The 15,499-nt window shown below is 44.6% G+C and overlaps 1 protein-coding gene across 1 annotated transcript in view; it reads right to left on the bottom strand.

Moving 5' to 3' along the window:
* Positions 1 to 15,499, bottom strand: part of LOC109891910 (C-type mannose receptor 2-like) — a 51,561-nt gene that overhangs the window by 13,190 nt on the left and 22,872 nt on the right. Inside the window, exons 10-20 of the mRNA XM_031827286.1 lie at positions 13,012 to 13,127; positions 12,737 to 12,885; positions 12,192 to 12,412; positions 11,011 to 11,156; positions 10,431 to 10,527; positions 7,947 to 8,076; positions 5,746 to 5,778; positions 5,470 to 5,636; positions 807 to 975; positions 566 to 708; positions 203 to 317 (exon numbers count right to left, since the gene is read on the bottom strand). Of these exons, the coding sequence (XP_031683146.1) occupies positions 203 to 317; positions 566 to 708; positions 807 to 975; positions 5,470 to 5,636; positions 5,746 to 5,778; positions 7,947 to 8,076; positions 10,431 to 10,527; positions 11,011 to 11,156; positions 12,192 to 12,412; positions 12,737 to 12,885; positions 13,012 to 13,127 (1,486 nt within the window). The remainder of the gene's footprint in view (positions 1 to 202; positions 318 to 565; positions 709 to 806; positions 976 to 5,469; positions 5,637 to 5,745; positions 5,779 to 7,946; positions 8,077 to 10,430; positions 10,528 to 11,010; positions 11,157 to 12,191; positions 12,413 to 12,736; positions 12,886 to 13,011; positions 13,128 to 15,499) is intronic.

Here is a 15,499-nt window from a genome sequence, read left to right on the forward strand (position 1 = left end):
CCCTCCACCCCACGCTGAACGCCCGATAGTTTGGAAACTACTGATGTTATTGATGGTGTATGTGTGTGTTTGCTCTTGCGCGCGCGTGTGTTTGTTTGTGTGTGCGTGTGTGAGTGTGTGGGTGGATGGGTGCGCGTGTAATTGAGTGTGTGCGTGCGTGTGTGAGTGAGTGCGTGCGTGCGTCAGTTGAGTATAAAACTACCTTGCTCCACGTGATTGGGCACCACAACCAAGGCTCCTCCTTGAAACTCACACATGAGCCTGGCTCCTGACCATATGGCCTTCTGGTTCTCCTCATGACCAAACACCTTATAACACTACACGCACACAAACAGGAAGGTCAGAGGTCAGGTCAGGAAAGACCACCATGCTCTCACACGTAACACAACCCAGGAGAAACCAGTACCTCAGGTGAGAGGTCTGTTTGAGGTCTAACGTGAGATCTGATAACAACTGAGAGGCTAAAACGGAAGAACAAATCAAAACATAACACAATAATGTAACATTCATATAACTGTCACATCTTTACCAGCACAGTAGAAACTACATAACCCAGGAGCCCTACCTTGTGCAGGAAGGGGCTCCAGCCATTGGGGCAGCCCATGGGGGGCAGGGGGGTGGAGGGTGTGGGTGGGATGGTGCCTGTGACATTCACTCTCTTACAGACGTAGGGCAGGTCTGAGTGGCATTTCTGATCTGCCCACTCCGCTATAGAACGTTTTAGAATGAAATATGAATTATTTATTTTTTTTATCACAAAATATGCTATTTACAGGACAAACTGCACAGTATCCCAGAATCCTCACCTTTGCTGACTGACATGTGGACACACTTGCGGTCACGGCTGAGTGGGTGTGGCCTGCCGAGAGCCCAGGACACATAGTTGAGCACAGAGTGGTCTGACCAGTGGAAACGGCCATCGTTCTCATACGTATGAAGCCCCACCCACCAGTGGTCCCCCTCTACCTTGGTCATCTGCAGGCGAGGGAGAAAACACACGTGACCTCTAGTCATACACATTTGACCTCCAGTGACATGCAGCGATGTACAGTACAGCATAGACTATTGGCTTGGATAAAACAGCTCATGTCCATCCATGTGGTGGTTGGTACCATATGTAGAGATATGAAAGTGCCCATGTGGATGTTTAATTTTGTCACGTTCTTCATGAACATGAAGTAGTTATAAATGGGTTATAACTTTTTTTATGAAGGGTTATAAAGGTTATGTAGCGCACCTTGTGCACTAGGAAGGCCTCCTTCTCAACAGTGGATGTGTTACTTTATGAAGGGTGCCTCGTGTCTGTGCCTCGACCTAGGTTGGGCAAAACTAAACATGGCGGTGTTCGCCTTAGCAATCTCACTAGGATAAAAACCTCAATTCCTGTCATTTTTTAAAGAGATCGTGATACCTCACATCTCAAAATAGGGCTACTTAATGTTAGAGCCCTCACTTCAAAGGCAGTTATAGTCAATGAACTAATCACTGATCATAATCTTGATGTGATTGGCCTGACTGAAACATGGCTTAATCCTGATGAATTAACTGTGTTAAATGAGGCCTCACCTCCTGGTTACACGAGTGACCATATCCCCTGTGCATTCCGCAAAGGCGGAGGTGTTGCTAACATTTACGATAGCAAATTTCTATTTACAAAAAAAAAGAAGTTTTCGTCTTTTGAGCTTCTAGTCATGAAATCTATGCAGCCTACTCAATCACATTTTATAGATACTGTTCACAGGCCTCCTGGGCCATATACAGCATTCCTCACTGAGTTCCCTGAATTCCTATTGGACCTTGTAGTCATAGCAGATAATATTCTAATTTTTGGTGATTTTAATATTCACATGGAAAAGTCCACAGACCCACTCCAAAATGCTTTCAAGCCATCATCGACTAAGTGGGTTTTGTCCAACATGTCTCTGGACCTACTCACTGTCACAGTCATACTCTGGACCTAGTTTTGTCCCATGGAATAAATGTTGTGGATCTTAATGTTTTTCCTCATAATCCTGGACTATCAGACCACCATTTTATTACATTTGCAATCACAAAAAATTATCTGCTCAGACCCCAACCAAGGAGTATCAAAAGTCATGCTATAAATTCTCAGACAACCCAAAGATTCCTTGATGCCCTTCCAGACTCCCTCTGCCTACCCAAGGACGTGGAACTCAATTTAACCTTGCGTAATACCCTAGATGCAGTTGCACCCCTAAAAACAAAAAAACATTTGTCATAAGAAACTAGCAGCATTACCCAAGAGAGGATGGCTTTCACTTCAGCAGTAATACATTCATGAGGTTCTTTGAGGAAAAGATAATGATCATTAGAAAGCAAATTACAGACTCCTCTTTAAATCTGCGTATTCCTCCAAAGCTCAGTTGTCCTGAGTCTGCACAACTCTGCCAGGACCTAGGATCAAGAGAGACACTCAAGTGTTTTAGTACTATATCTCTTGACACAATGATGAAAATAATCATGGCCTCTAAACCTTCAAGCTGCATACTGGACCCTATTCCAACAAAACTACTGAAAGAGCTGCTTCCTGTGCTTGGCCCTCCTATGTTGAACATAAGAAACGGCTCTCTATCCACCGGATGTGTACCAAACTCACTAAAAGTGGCAGTAATAAAGCCTCTCTTGAAAAAGCCAAACCTTGACCCAGAAAATATAAAAAACTATCGGCCTATATCGAATCTTCCATTCCTCTCAATTTTTGGGGGAAAAAGCTGCTGCGCAGCAACTCACTGCCTTCCTGAAGACAAACAATGTATACGAAATGCTTCAGTCTGGTTTAAGACTCCATCATAGCACTGAGACTGCACTTGTGAAGGTGGTAAATTACCTTTTAATTGCGTCAGACCGATGCTCTGCATCTGTCCTCGTGCTCTTAGACTTTAGTGCTGATTTTGATACCATCGATCACCACATTCTTTTGGAGATATGACAACCCAAATTGGTCTACACGGACAAGTTCTGGCCTGGTTTAGATATTATATGTCAGAAAGATATCAGTTTGTCCCTGTGGATGTGTCACACCCTGACCATAGTTTGCTTTGTATGTTTCTATGTTTTGGTTGGTCAGGGTGTGATCTGAGTCGGCATTCTATGTTGGATGTCTTGTTTGTCTATTTCTATGTCTGGCCTGATATGGTTCTCAATCAGAGGCAGGTGTTAGTCATTGTCTCTGATTGGGAACCATATTTAGGTAGCCTGGGTATCACTGTGTGTTTGTGGCTGATTGTTCCTGTCTCTTTTGCACCAGATAGGGCTGTTTTTGGTTTTTCCACGTTTATTGTTTTTGTTAGTTTATTCATGTCTAGTGTCTTTATTAAAAAACATGAATAACCACCACGCTGCGTTTTGGTCCGCCTCTCCTTCAGCTAAGGAAAACCGTTACAGGATGGTTTGTCCTCTGACAAATCAACTGTAAATTTCGGTGTTCCTCAAAGTTCTGTTTTAGGACCACTATTGTTTTCACTATATATTTTTCCTCTTGGGGATGTCATTCAAAAACATAATGTCAACTTTCACTGCTATGCGGATGACACACAGCTGTACATTTCAATGAAACAATTGAAATTGCCCTCGCTAGAATTGCCCTCACTAGAAGCCTGTGTTTCAGACATAAGGAAGTGGATGGCTGCAAACTTTCTACTTTTAAACTCGGACAAAACAGAGATGCTTGATCTAGGTCCCAAGAAACAAAGATATCTTCTGTTGAATCTGACAATTAATCTTGATGGTTGTACAATCATCTCAAATAAAACTGTGAAGGACCTCGGCGTTATTCTGGACACTGATCTCTCTTTTGACGAACATATCAAGACTGTTTCAAGGACAGCTTTTTTCCATCTACGTAACATTGCAAAAAACAGAAACTTTCTGTCCAAAAATTATGCAGAAAGATTAATCCATGCTTTTGTTACTTCTAGGTTAGACGACTGCAATGCTCTACTTTCCGGCTACCCGGATAAAGCACTAAATAAACTTCAGTTAGTGCTAAATACGGCTGCTAGAATCTTGACTAGAACCAAAGAATTTGATCATATTACTCCAGTACTAGCCTCCCAACACTGGCTTCCTGTTAAGGCAAGGGCTGATTTCAAGGTTTTACTGCTAACCTACAAAGCATTACATGGGCTTGCTCCTACTTATCTTTCCGATTTGGTCCTGCCATACATACCTACACGTATGCTATGGTCACAAGACGCAGGCCTCCTAATTGTCCCTAGAATTTCTAAGCAAACAGCTGGAGGCAGGGATTTCTCCTATAGAGCTAAATTTTTATTGGAATGGTCTGCCTACCCATGTGAGAGACGCAGAATCGGTCTCAACCTTTAAGTCTTTACTGAAGACTCATCTCTTCAGTAGGTCATATGATTGAGTGTAGTCTGGCCCAGGAGTGTGAAGGTGAACGGAAAGGCTCTGGAGCAACGAACCATCCTTGCTGTCTCTGCCTGGCCGGTTCCCCTCTCTCCACTGGGATTCTCTGCCTCTAAACCTATCATAAGGGCTGAGTCACTGGCTTACTGGTGCTCTACCATGCCGTCCCTAGGAGGGGTGCGTCACTTCAGTGGGTTGAGTCACTGATGTGATCTTCCTGTCTGGGTTGGTGGTTGAAGATATCCCTCTAGTGGTGTGGGGGCTGTGCTTTGGCAAAGTGGGTGGGGTTATATCCTGCCTGTTTTGCCTTGTCCGGGGGTATCATCAGATGGGGCCACAGTGTCTCCTGACCCCTCCTGTCTCAGCCTCCAGTATTTATGCTGCAGTAGTTTATGTGTTGGGGGGCTAGGGTCAGTCTGTTATATCTGGAGTACTTCTCCTGTCTTATCCGGTGTCCTGTGTGAATTTAAGTATGCTCTCTCTAATTCTCTCTTTCTTTCTTTTTCTCTCTCGGAGGACCTGAGCCCTAGGACCATGCCTCAGGACTGCATGATGACTCCTTGCTGTCCCCAGTCCACCTGGCCGTGCTGCTGCTCCAGTTTCAACTGTTCTGCCTGTGGCTATGGAACCCTGACCTGTTCACCGGACGTGCTACCTGTCCCAGAGCGGTAGAGATACTCTTAATGATCAGCTATGAAAAGCCAACTGACATTTACTCCTGAGGTGCTGACTTGCTGCACCCTTGACAACTACTGTGATTATTATTATTTGACCATGCTGGTCATTTATGAACATTTGAACATCTTGGCTATGTTCTGTTATAGTCTCCACCCTGGCACAGACAGAAGAGGACTGGCCACCCCTCATAGCCTGGTTCCTCTCTAGGTTCCTGCCTAGGTTTTGGGCTTTCTATGGAGTTTTTCCTAGTCAACATGCTTCTACACCTGCATTGCTTGGTGTTTGCGGTTTTAGGCTGGGTTTCTGTACAGCACTTTGAGATATCAGCTGATGTAAGAAGGGCTATATAAATAAATTTGATTTGATAAAGTTGTTATAATGTTTTCATTAAATGTGTGGTACCTTGTGCAGTGTGTTGGCAAGGAAAACCTCCTCCGCAGAAGAGTGGATGGAAGCCAGAGAAGCACCGGACCAGGAGCAGATCCTCTGGGCTTGGTCCCACGTAGACCGGTGGTCAAAGAACTTATACTCTGCCTCCTGGAAGACCACCCACTCACTGGCACTGGTGGCTGGGGGGATGAGGAGAAAGATGGGAAAGAAAAGTTGTTGCTAGTTGGTTATGATGGAAGACTATAAAAACAACAGACACAATGAAAGGAGGGTGGTTTATAAACTGACCTTCAGTGGGGTTTGGATCCTTATCAATCTTTCCTGAAAACACAAAACAAAAAGTGGTCTGAATTCATCATTCAGAACAAATGCATAACGCTACCGCTGAGTTATTATTGCTTTTTGAGTCTCTGTCTTCATTGTTGTGTTGTGTACACTCCTCTCTCATGAGGTCTATACAGTCTGTGTATATCTAACCTAACGTAGCAGGCGTAAAAGTGTACCAGAGATATTAATATTATGACGTGATGCTCATGTCTCCGCCCTAATAATGGAAGTCGTTGTCCCAAAGACGGGAAGGCAGGCGACAATTGAAACACATTGGGCTTATTTTGGACCAATTTGGGGGAGAGTGAAACCTCTCACTTTGCCTCTTCCTCTCTGACCCCGTCTCTGTCCGAGCCGGAAAAAACTGGCGCAATGGATCATGGTCATTGTAGTTAATTACCACGTGTTTTACGCTGAACTAGGTTGAATATGTCATCTACGTCCCCTATGGGCACAAACCCACCGTCGCTGGACCAGACAGGACTGTCAAAAAGTGCTCTTCACTGACAAGACAAAACCAGGGGTGATGGTCGGATTCGCGTTTCTTGTTGAAGGAATGAGCGTTACACCGAGTCCTGTACTCTTGGGGCGGCAGGTAGCCTAGTGGTTAGAGCGTTGGACTAGTAATGAGAAGGTTGCAAGATCAAATCCCCGAGCTGAAAAGGTACAAATCTGTCGTTCTGCCCCTAAACAAGGCAGCCCACTGATGGTCGGAATCGCGTTTATCGTCAAAGGAATGAGCGTTACACCGAGGTCTGTACTCTGGAGCGGGATCGATTTGGAGGTGGAGAGTCAGTCATGGTCTGGGCCGGTGTGTCACAGCATCATCGGACTGAGCTTGTTGTCATTGCAGGCAATCTCAAAGCTGTGCGTTACAGGAAAGACATCCTCCTCCCTCATGTGGTACCCTTCCTGCAGGCTCATCCTGACATGACCCTCCAGCATGATAATGCTACCAGCCAAACTGCTCGTTCTGTCCGTGATTTCCTGCAAGACAGGAATGTCAGTGTTCTGCCATGGCCAGTGAAGAACCCAGATCTCAATCCCATTGAGCACGTCTGGGACCTGTTGTATAGGAGGGTGAGGGCTAGGGCCGTTCCCATGTCTGGGAACTTGCAGTAGCCTTGGTGGAAGAGTGGGGTAACATCTCACAGCAAGAACTGGCAAATATGGTGTAGTCCATGAGGAGGAGATGTACTGTAGTACTTAATGCAGCTGGTGGCCACGCCAGATACTGACTGTTACTTTGACCCCCCCCCCCCCTTTGTTCAAGGACACATTATTCAATTTCTGTTAGTCACATGTCTGTGGAACTTGTTCAGATTATGTCTCAGTTGTTGAATCTTGTTATGTTCATACAAATATTTACACATGTTAAGTTTGTTGAAAATAAACACAGTTGACAGTGAGAGGACGTTTCTTTTTTGCTGAGTTTATTCGTTCAACTTCCAAATATTGTTTTACAAAGTAAAACAAGCGAGAGATAGGCTTTTGGCACGAGCGCATTGGCCATCACCAGCAAGTGAGCTGCATGTCATTGGGCGAGTCAGTGAAACTGGAAAGTATTTTTAGGACTATAATTTCCTCCTCATATTGTGGCCTACAACATCTCAGATTCTCATTTGTGCTGTATTAAAAATATTCTGCCAAAGTCTCCAGTCATGTAAAATGACTTAGAATTGCAAGAAATGCGTTAATAAAAGGCCACATTCTTCCCGGACACCAGGCTACAAAAAATGTGTGCAACTTCTGTAAGTGCCTCTACTTTACTGCTCTACGTCACTACGCAAATGTCGCCAAATCGAGTCACATATTTGCTTAATGAAAACTACAACTCCCTTCAACATCCCACATAGTTATTGACTGGATTGACTGGAAACAGCACATTAGGCTCACCCCCCCCCCCCCCCCGAAAAAAACACGAAATGGAATTAAAGTAACTGAACCGACGTCGGAAAATTTGTTGTTTAATAACCTGAGATAAACATGTTGGTTAATCGCTCAGCACTACATAACGCATACTTGAATATTCAAAATGAAAGCTTTCAGGCAATAACAAGGGCCCCTTGTGTCAGCGTGTCTCTATTGTGTCTGTATACAGTAGTTGCACTGCTTTGTGACTGTATCAGTGTCTATGTGTGGTTCCGTTGTCTTGCTGTTACCTTTGGGGATCTTGCAGATCCAGTCCAGGTCAGCCTCACAGCGCATGGCCAGCCAGGTCATGCTGCCCAGGTCTGCTGCTGCACACTGATGGACATTGTAGTAGTAACGCCCAAAGTTCTGGTACGTATACTGACATGCAGAGGAAGATGGGTTAGAGGACTTTACAAAAAATAGTTTAACAAGTAGGTAGCTACAGTGCTGTGAAAAGTATTTGCCCCCTTCCTGATTTCTTGTTTTTTTTGCACATTTGTCACACTTAAATGTTTCAGATCATCAAACTAATTATAATATTACACAAAGATAACCCCAAGTAAACACAAAATGCAGTTTTTAAGTGATGATTTTAAAATGCTAGCCGAACCTTCATGGCCCTATGTGACAAAATAATTGCCCCCTAAACCTAATAACTGGTTGTGCCACCCGTTAAATCATGAATTCACTGTGGTTAATCACATTCTTTGGAAAGCTGAATGCAATTTCACTAGCCACACCCAGGCCTGATTACTGCCAGACCTGTTGAATCAAGAAATCACTTAAATAGACCAGGCCAGAAGATCTCAAAAAGCAAGACATAATGCTGCGATCCAAAGACATACAGGAACAGATGAGAAACAAAGTAATTGACATCTATCAGTCTGGAAAGGGTTACAAAGCCATTTCTAAAGCTTTGGGAATCCAGCGAACCACGGTGAGAGCCATTATCCACAAATGGAGAAGATTTGGAACAGTGGTGAACCTTCCCAGGATTGGCCGGCCTACCAAAATTACCCCTAGAGCGCAGCGACGACTCATCTAAGAGGTCACAAAAGAACCCGCAACAACATCTAAAGAACTGCAGACCTCACTTAAAGTCAGTGTTCATGACTCAACCATGAGAATGAGACTGGGCAAAAATGGCATCCATGGCAGAGTTCCAAGGCGAAAACCACTGCTGACCAAAAATAACATACAGTGGGGCAAAAAAGTATTTAGTCAGCCACCAATTGTGCAAGTTCTCCCACTTAACAAGATGAGAGAGGCCTGTAATTTTCATCATAGGTACACTTCAACTATGATAGACAAAATGAGAAAAAAAATCCAGAAAATCACATTGTAGGATTTTTTTAAATTACCAGCCAAAATACCAGCAACAGTGTGTGAAAACCTTGTGAAGACTTACAGAAAGCATTTGACCTCTGTCAATTGCCAACAAAGGGTATATAACAAAGTATTGAGATAAACTTTTGTTATTGACCAAATACTTATTTTCCACCAGAATTTGCTAATAAAATCATTAAAAATCCTACAATGTGATTTTCTGGATTTTTTTTTCTCATTTTGTCTGTCATAGTTGAAGTGTACCTATGATGAAAATTACAGGCCTCTCTCATCTTGTTAAGTGGGAGAACTTGCACAATTGGTGGCTGACTAAATACTTTTTTGCCCCACTGTAAAGGCTCGTCTCACTTTTGGAAAAAAACATCTTGCTGATCCCCTAGACTTTTGGGAAAATATTCTGTGGACTAACGTGACAAGAGTTGAACTTTTTGGAAGGTGTGCGTCCCGTTACATCTGGCGTAAAAGTAACACAGCATTTCAGAAAAAGAACATCATACCAACAGTCAAATATGGTGGTGGTAGTGTGATGGTCTAGGGCTGCTTTGCTGCTTCAGGACCTGGATGACTTGTTGTGATTGATGGAACCATGAATTCTGCTCTCTACCAAAAAAATCCTGAAGGAGAATGTCCGGCCATCAGTTTGTGACCTCAAGCTGAAGCGCACTTGGGTTCTGCAGCAGGGCAATGATCCAAAACACACCAGCAAGTCCACCTCTGAATGGCGTAAAAAATATATATATATTTTGGAGTGACAAAGTCAAAGTCCGGACTTGAATCCGATTGAGATGCTGTGGCGTAACCTTAAAAAGGTGGTTCATGCTCGAAAACCCTCCAACGTGGCTGAATTAAAACAATTCTGCAAGGAGGAGTGGGCCAAAATTCCTCCACGGCGATGTGAAAGTCTCATTGCCAGTTATCGCAAACGCTTGATTGCAGTTGTTGCTGCCGAGGGTGGCACAACCAGTTATTAGGTTTAGGGGGCAATTACTTTTTCACATAGGGCCATGAAGGTTCGGATAGCTTTTTAAAATCATCACTTAAAAACTGTATTTTGTGTTTACCTGGGTTATCTTTGTGTAATATTAACATTAGTTTTGATGATCTGAAACATTTAAGTGAGACAAATGTGCAAAAAATTAGAAATCAGGAAGGGGGCAAACACTTTTTCACAGCACTGTATATCGCTAAGCTTTGAGGTACACATATATGGTGCAAGAGACTGTATGTTGTTGTAGCGGGGCTGTAGCTATCAGTAAATCAAGGTTGCTGTGTTAAGCTGGGTCAATAATAGATAGTGCTGTGGTTTGGCTGCTCTAATTAGGTCCATAGACATGCTGTGATGTAATGCTGTGGCTGGAAGACTGGATGATAATGCTGTGACTCACACCCAGTCCATCGCTCCACTTCCAGATACCGTTGTCTATGGGGTTCCTGCGGTTCAGCCCGATCCAGAACCAGTGCTGCTCATGGTCCTCTGACTCCCTGTGGACCATCATCAGCAGCAGCAGCGTCGTCAGCATCATCAGGAGCAGCAGCATCAGCGTCATTATCATCATCAGCATCATCACCATCATCAGCATCATAGTCATCACCATAAAAAATATATAGAAATCTGGCACTGTGCCCTTGAGCCAGGCACTTAACCCTAATTGCTCCAGAGATTATGTTCATTGGCAACCCTGGCCGTGACCCCACTCCCTGCGGCTATCTCCGGGGGAGTTGGGATATGCAAAAAATGTATTTCCTTTACACACTGTGTGTAACAGGACGAATATAAGCACCCCCAAAAAATAATTATATACATTTATTATTATCATCCTCATCATTACCACCACATTCCCTCTTAAATTACAAACCCATCCCCTTTTCAAATAAGAACCACATTCTCCCTCCATCCAGTCTGGGCCCTGTAATAGAGACCCATTCATACAACCCATGCATGATCAAGGTGGAGTGTCCACCCACCCAAAGGCTTCGTGTAATATCTGCAGTATGAAGTGCTCCTCCTCTGGGCCACTGACACTCAGCAGGTTGGCTCCATGGTGTCTCTGACAGGCTAGGTGGGCCTGCAGCCAGCTCAGCTTCTGGTCCATCTGGGCTCTGTCAAACACCTGGGACACACACAAACACAGGCAGACAGGCAGGCGCATACACACACACACGCAGGCAAACAGGCAGGCACATACACACACACATGTAGGCACACAGGTAGGCACACGCACGCACACACACACACAGAGGCGTTAGAGGCAAATAAATGGTATGTATATTGACTAAACTAATACATATGCTTAAAATATATGTCTAGTAATAAACTCAGCAAAAAAAGAAACATCCTCTCACTGTCAACTGCGTTTATTTTCAACAAACTTAACATGTGTAAATATTTGTATGAACATAACAAGATTCAACAACTGAGACATAAACTGAACAAGTTCCACAGACATGTGACTAACAGAAATGGAATAATGTGTCCCTGAACAAAGGGGGGTCACAGCGTTGAGATTGCCAGCAATGACAACAAGCGCAGTCCGATGATGCTGTGACACACTGCCCCAGACCATGAGAGACTCTCCACCTCCAAATCGATCCCGCTCCAGAGTACGAGGCTCATTGTAACACTTATTCATTCGGTTGTACCGATCCTGTGCAGGTGTTATTACACATGGTCTGCCACTGCGAGGACGATCAGCTGTCTGTCCTGTCTCCCTGTAGCGCTGTCTTAGGCGTCTCATAGTACAGACATTGCAATTTATTGCCCTGGCTACTTCTGCAGTCCTCATGCCTCCTTGCAGCATGCCAAAGGCACGGTCACGCAGATGAGCAGGGACCCTGGGCATCTTTCTTTTGGTGTTTTTCAGAGTCTGTAGAAAGGCCTCTTTAGTGTCCTAAGTTTTCATAACTGTGACCTTAATTGCCTACTGTCTGTAAGCTGTTAGTGTCTTTACGACCGTTCCACAGGTGCATGTTCATTCATTGTTTATGGTTCATTGAACAAGCATGGGAAACAGTGTTTAAACCCTTCACAATGAAGATCTGTGAAGTTATTTGGATTTTTACGAATTATCTTTGAAAGACAGGATCCTGAAAAAGGGACGTTTCTTTTTTTGCTGAGTTTATCAAGCAGCGGTAAAGGCGTAGGATACCTTGTAGCAGTGGTGCAGCTTGCCGTTTGTCTTCCACCCGTTGGGGCAGGATCCAGTGAGGCTGGGGGTGGGGTGCGGGGCTGGGGGCTCAGGGCTGAGGGACGTGTCCTGGTTCAGTCTACAGATGAACTTAGCCCGGGCCGACGCACAGTCCTTCACCTCCCATAGGCCTGTGGCGTAGCCCGTCTCCATGGTTACACAGCCCCCTTTGATGTTTCCTCCTGACAGAGGAGAGCGGGGAGAGAGTGGTCCATGTTACGTAGTTGCATGAGTCTGGGTCTGGGAGTAACTGACTGACACACCAGTGGGGATGGTAGAGATCATGGCAAAAGATGGTCTTGAAAATGGTAAACCAATCACCTGATTAAGTCATTGGCAATTTAGCCACAATGAACACCCAAGAGATAAGAGTTTATACCATATCTAGTTTTGACAGGGCTCTGGGCATATGGCACAGACAGGTGTCCTGAAGACTAGTACAAGACCAACATGTCCGTCATGATAGCTCTGTGGACAGATAGAGAGACAGAGGTCCATGTCCCCACCTGGCTGGTCTCTGTTCCAGTTGGTATAGGTCACTTCATCCCCGCTGAGCCAGTGGAATTTCCCAGGGCTGTTCTGGTCAAGCAGGGCTATCCAGAATGAATCCCCAGAACGGCCAAACACCAGACTGTTGACAAATGCCTGCTCAAACCTACAACATCGCACATGGACAAGGCTCAGGGGTCAGAGGTTACACTAGGTGTGTGTGTGTGTTTGTGTCTGTGTGTGCTTGTGTACGTACATGAGGGTATGTACAGGTATGCATGTGTGTGTGTACCTATTGGCGATGGTGATGAGGGTAGCTCCGCTGCCAGCGCAGGCCTTCCTGCCCTCCTCGAAGGTCACCTGCTCCTCTCCCACCCAGTAGCAGGCCGGACTGTGCCATCTCCAGCCCTGACGGGGGAGAGAGAGGAGAACGGTTGAGCACAGAAATAATAACTGTCCAAAAAGATCTATCTACATCCAGAGACTTGCATGAAAACAGATGAGATGGGAACATATAAGCATAAAGTACTATAAACAACACATGTGTAATAAGGAAAGGGCAATTATTTTTCCCTACATATAAAACCGGGGCAGGACAGAACAAGTCCAGGCTCAGAGCTATACTCTCTCTCAAACCGCTCTCTCACTCCACCCCTCTCTCTCGCCTCTCAGTGCTTATCTGCAGACGTGTACAGTCCGAGAGCACAGTCAACACACAAAATGTCACAAGGGTTTGAGTGTGTAGTCGTGAGAGAGGAAGAGAGAGGGAAAGTCACTTTGTGTGATTTAGTCCAACGTCAGGCTTTTGCACAACTGCACTTGGCAGGGAGGGAGAAACCTCAAAGACTTCCAGCTGGCGAGCCACGTTCCCCTTTAGGAGCCTCATACTGGAGAGGCAGATGCGTATGCTATCTATTTCTCTCTCTCCTGTCACATGACCCACAATGCAACACTCTCTGGAGGATCTCTAGTGTTACAGTTCCCTGAGCCAATGAGCCATGGATCATATAGACCCTATTGTTCCGACAGAACAACAGAACCGCTGAACCATTAAGTCGGTAACTTGGTTGTCTCACACTTTCTCTTCAGATGCTGAGTTACAGTGGGGCGAAAAAGTATTTAGTCAGCCACCAATTGTGCAAGTTCTCCCACTTAACAAGATGAGAGAGGCCTGTAATTTTCATCATAGGTACACTTCAACTATGACAGACAAAATGAGAAAAAAAATCCAGAAAATCACATTGTAGGATTTTTAATGAATTTATTTGCAAATTAAGGTGGAAAATAAGTATTTGGTCAATAACAAAAGTTTATCTCAATACTTTGTTATATACCCTTTGTTGGCAATGACAGAGGTCAAACATTTTCTGTAAGTCTTCACAAGGTTTTCACACACTGTTGCTGGTATTTTGGCCCATTCCTCCATGCAGATCTCCTCTACAGCAGTGATGTTTTGAGGCTGTTGCTGGGCAACACAGACTTTCAACTCCCTCCAAAGATTTTCTATGGGGATGAGATCTGGAGACTGGCTAGGACACTCCAGGACCTTGAAATGCTTCTTACGAAGCCACTCCTTCGTTGCCCGGGCGGTGTGTTTGGGATCATTGTCATGCTGAAAGTCCCAGCCACGTTTCATCTTCAATGGAAGGAGGTTTTCACTCAAAATCTCACGATACATGGCCCCATTCATTCTTTCCTTTACACGGATCAGTCGTCCTGGTCCCTTTGCAGAAAAACAGCCCCAAAGCATGATGTTTCCACCCCCATGCTTCACAGTAGGTATGGTGTTCTTTGGATGCAACTCAGCATTCTTTGTCCTCCAAACAAGATGAGTTGAGTTTTTACCAAAAAGTTATATTTTGGTTTCATCTGACCATATGATATTCTCCCAATCTTCTTCTGGATCATCCAAATGCTCTCTAGAAAACTTCAGACGGGCCTGGACATGTACTGGCTTAAGCAGGGGGACACGTCTGGCACTGCAGGATTTGAGTCCCTGGGGGCGTAGTGTGTTACTGATGGTAGGCTTTGTTACTTTGGTCCCAGCTCTCTGCAGGTCATTCACTAGGTCCCCCCGTGTGGTTCTGGGATTTTTGCTCACCGTTCTTGTGATCTTGCGTGGAGCCCCAGATCGAGGGAGATTATCAGTGGTCTTGTATGTCTTCCATTTCCTAATAATTGCTCCCACAGTTGATTTCTTCAAACCAAGCTGCTTACCTATTGCAGATTCAGTCTTCCCAGCCTGGTTTTGTTTCTGGTGTCCTTTGACAGCTCTTTGGTCTTGGCCATAGTGGAGTTTGGAGTGTGACTGTTTGAGGTTGTGGACAGTTGTCTTTTATACTGATGACAAGTTCAAACAGGTGCCATTAATACAGGTAACATGTGGAGGACAGAGGAGCCTATTAAAGAAGAAGTTACAGGTCTGTGAGAGCCAGAAATCTTGCTTGTTTGTAGGTGACCAAATACTTATTTCCCACCATAATTTGCAAATACATTTTTTAAAATCCTACAATGTGATTTTCTGGATTTCTTTTCCTCATTTTGTCAGTCATAGTTGAAGTGTACCTATGATGAAAATTACAGGCCTCTCTCACCTTTTTAAGTGGGAGAACTTGCACAATTGGTGTCTGACTAAAAACTTTTTTGCCCCACTGTAACTCAAAAAGCGAGCATTAACTCATTCAACTCACACAACACAGTCAAGTTGGCCAAGCAGGAGCCAAGCTAACAGCAGTAACTCATTTGCCATGAGGCATTACCTGGGCTATCCATCATGTCGA

The sequence above is a fragment of the Oncorhynchus kisutch genome, linkage group LG6 (genome assembly GCF_002021735.2).
Source record: "Oncorhynchus kisutch isolate 150728-3 linkage group LG6, Okis_V2, whole genome shotgun sequence".
Taxonomy (NCBI): Eukaryota; Metazoa; Chordata; class Actinopteri; order Salmoniformes; family Salmonidae; genus Oncorhynchus; species Oncorhynchus kisutch.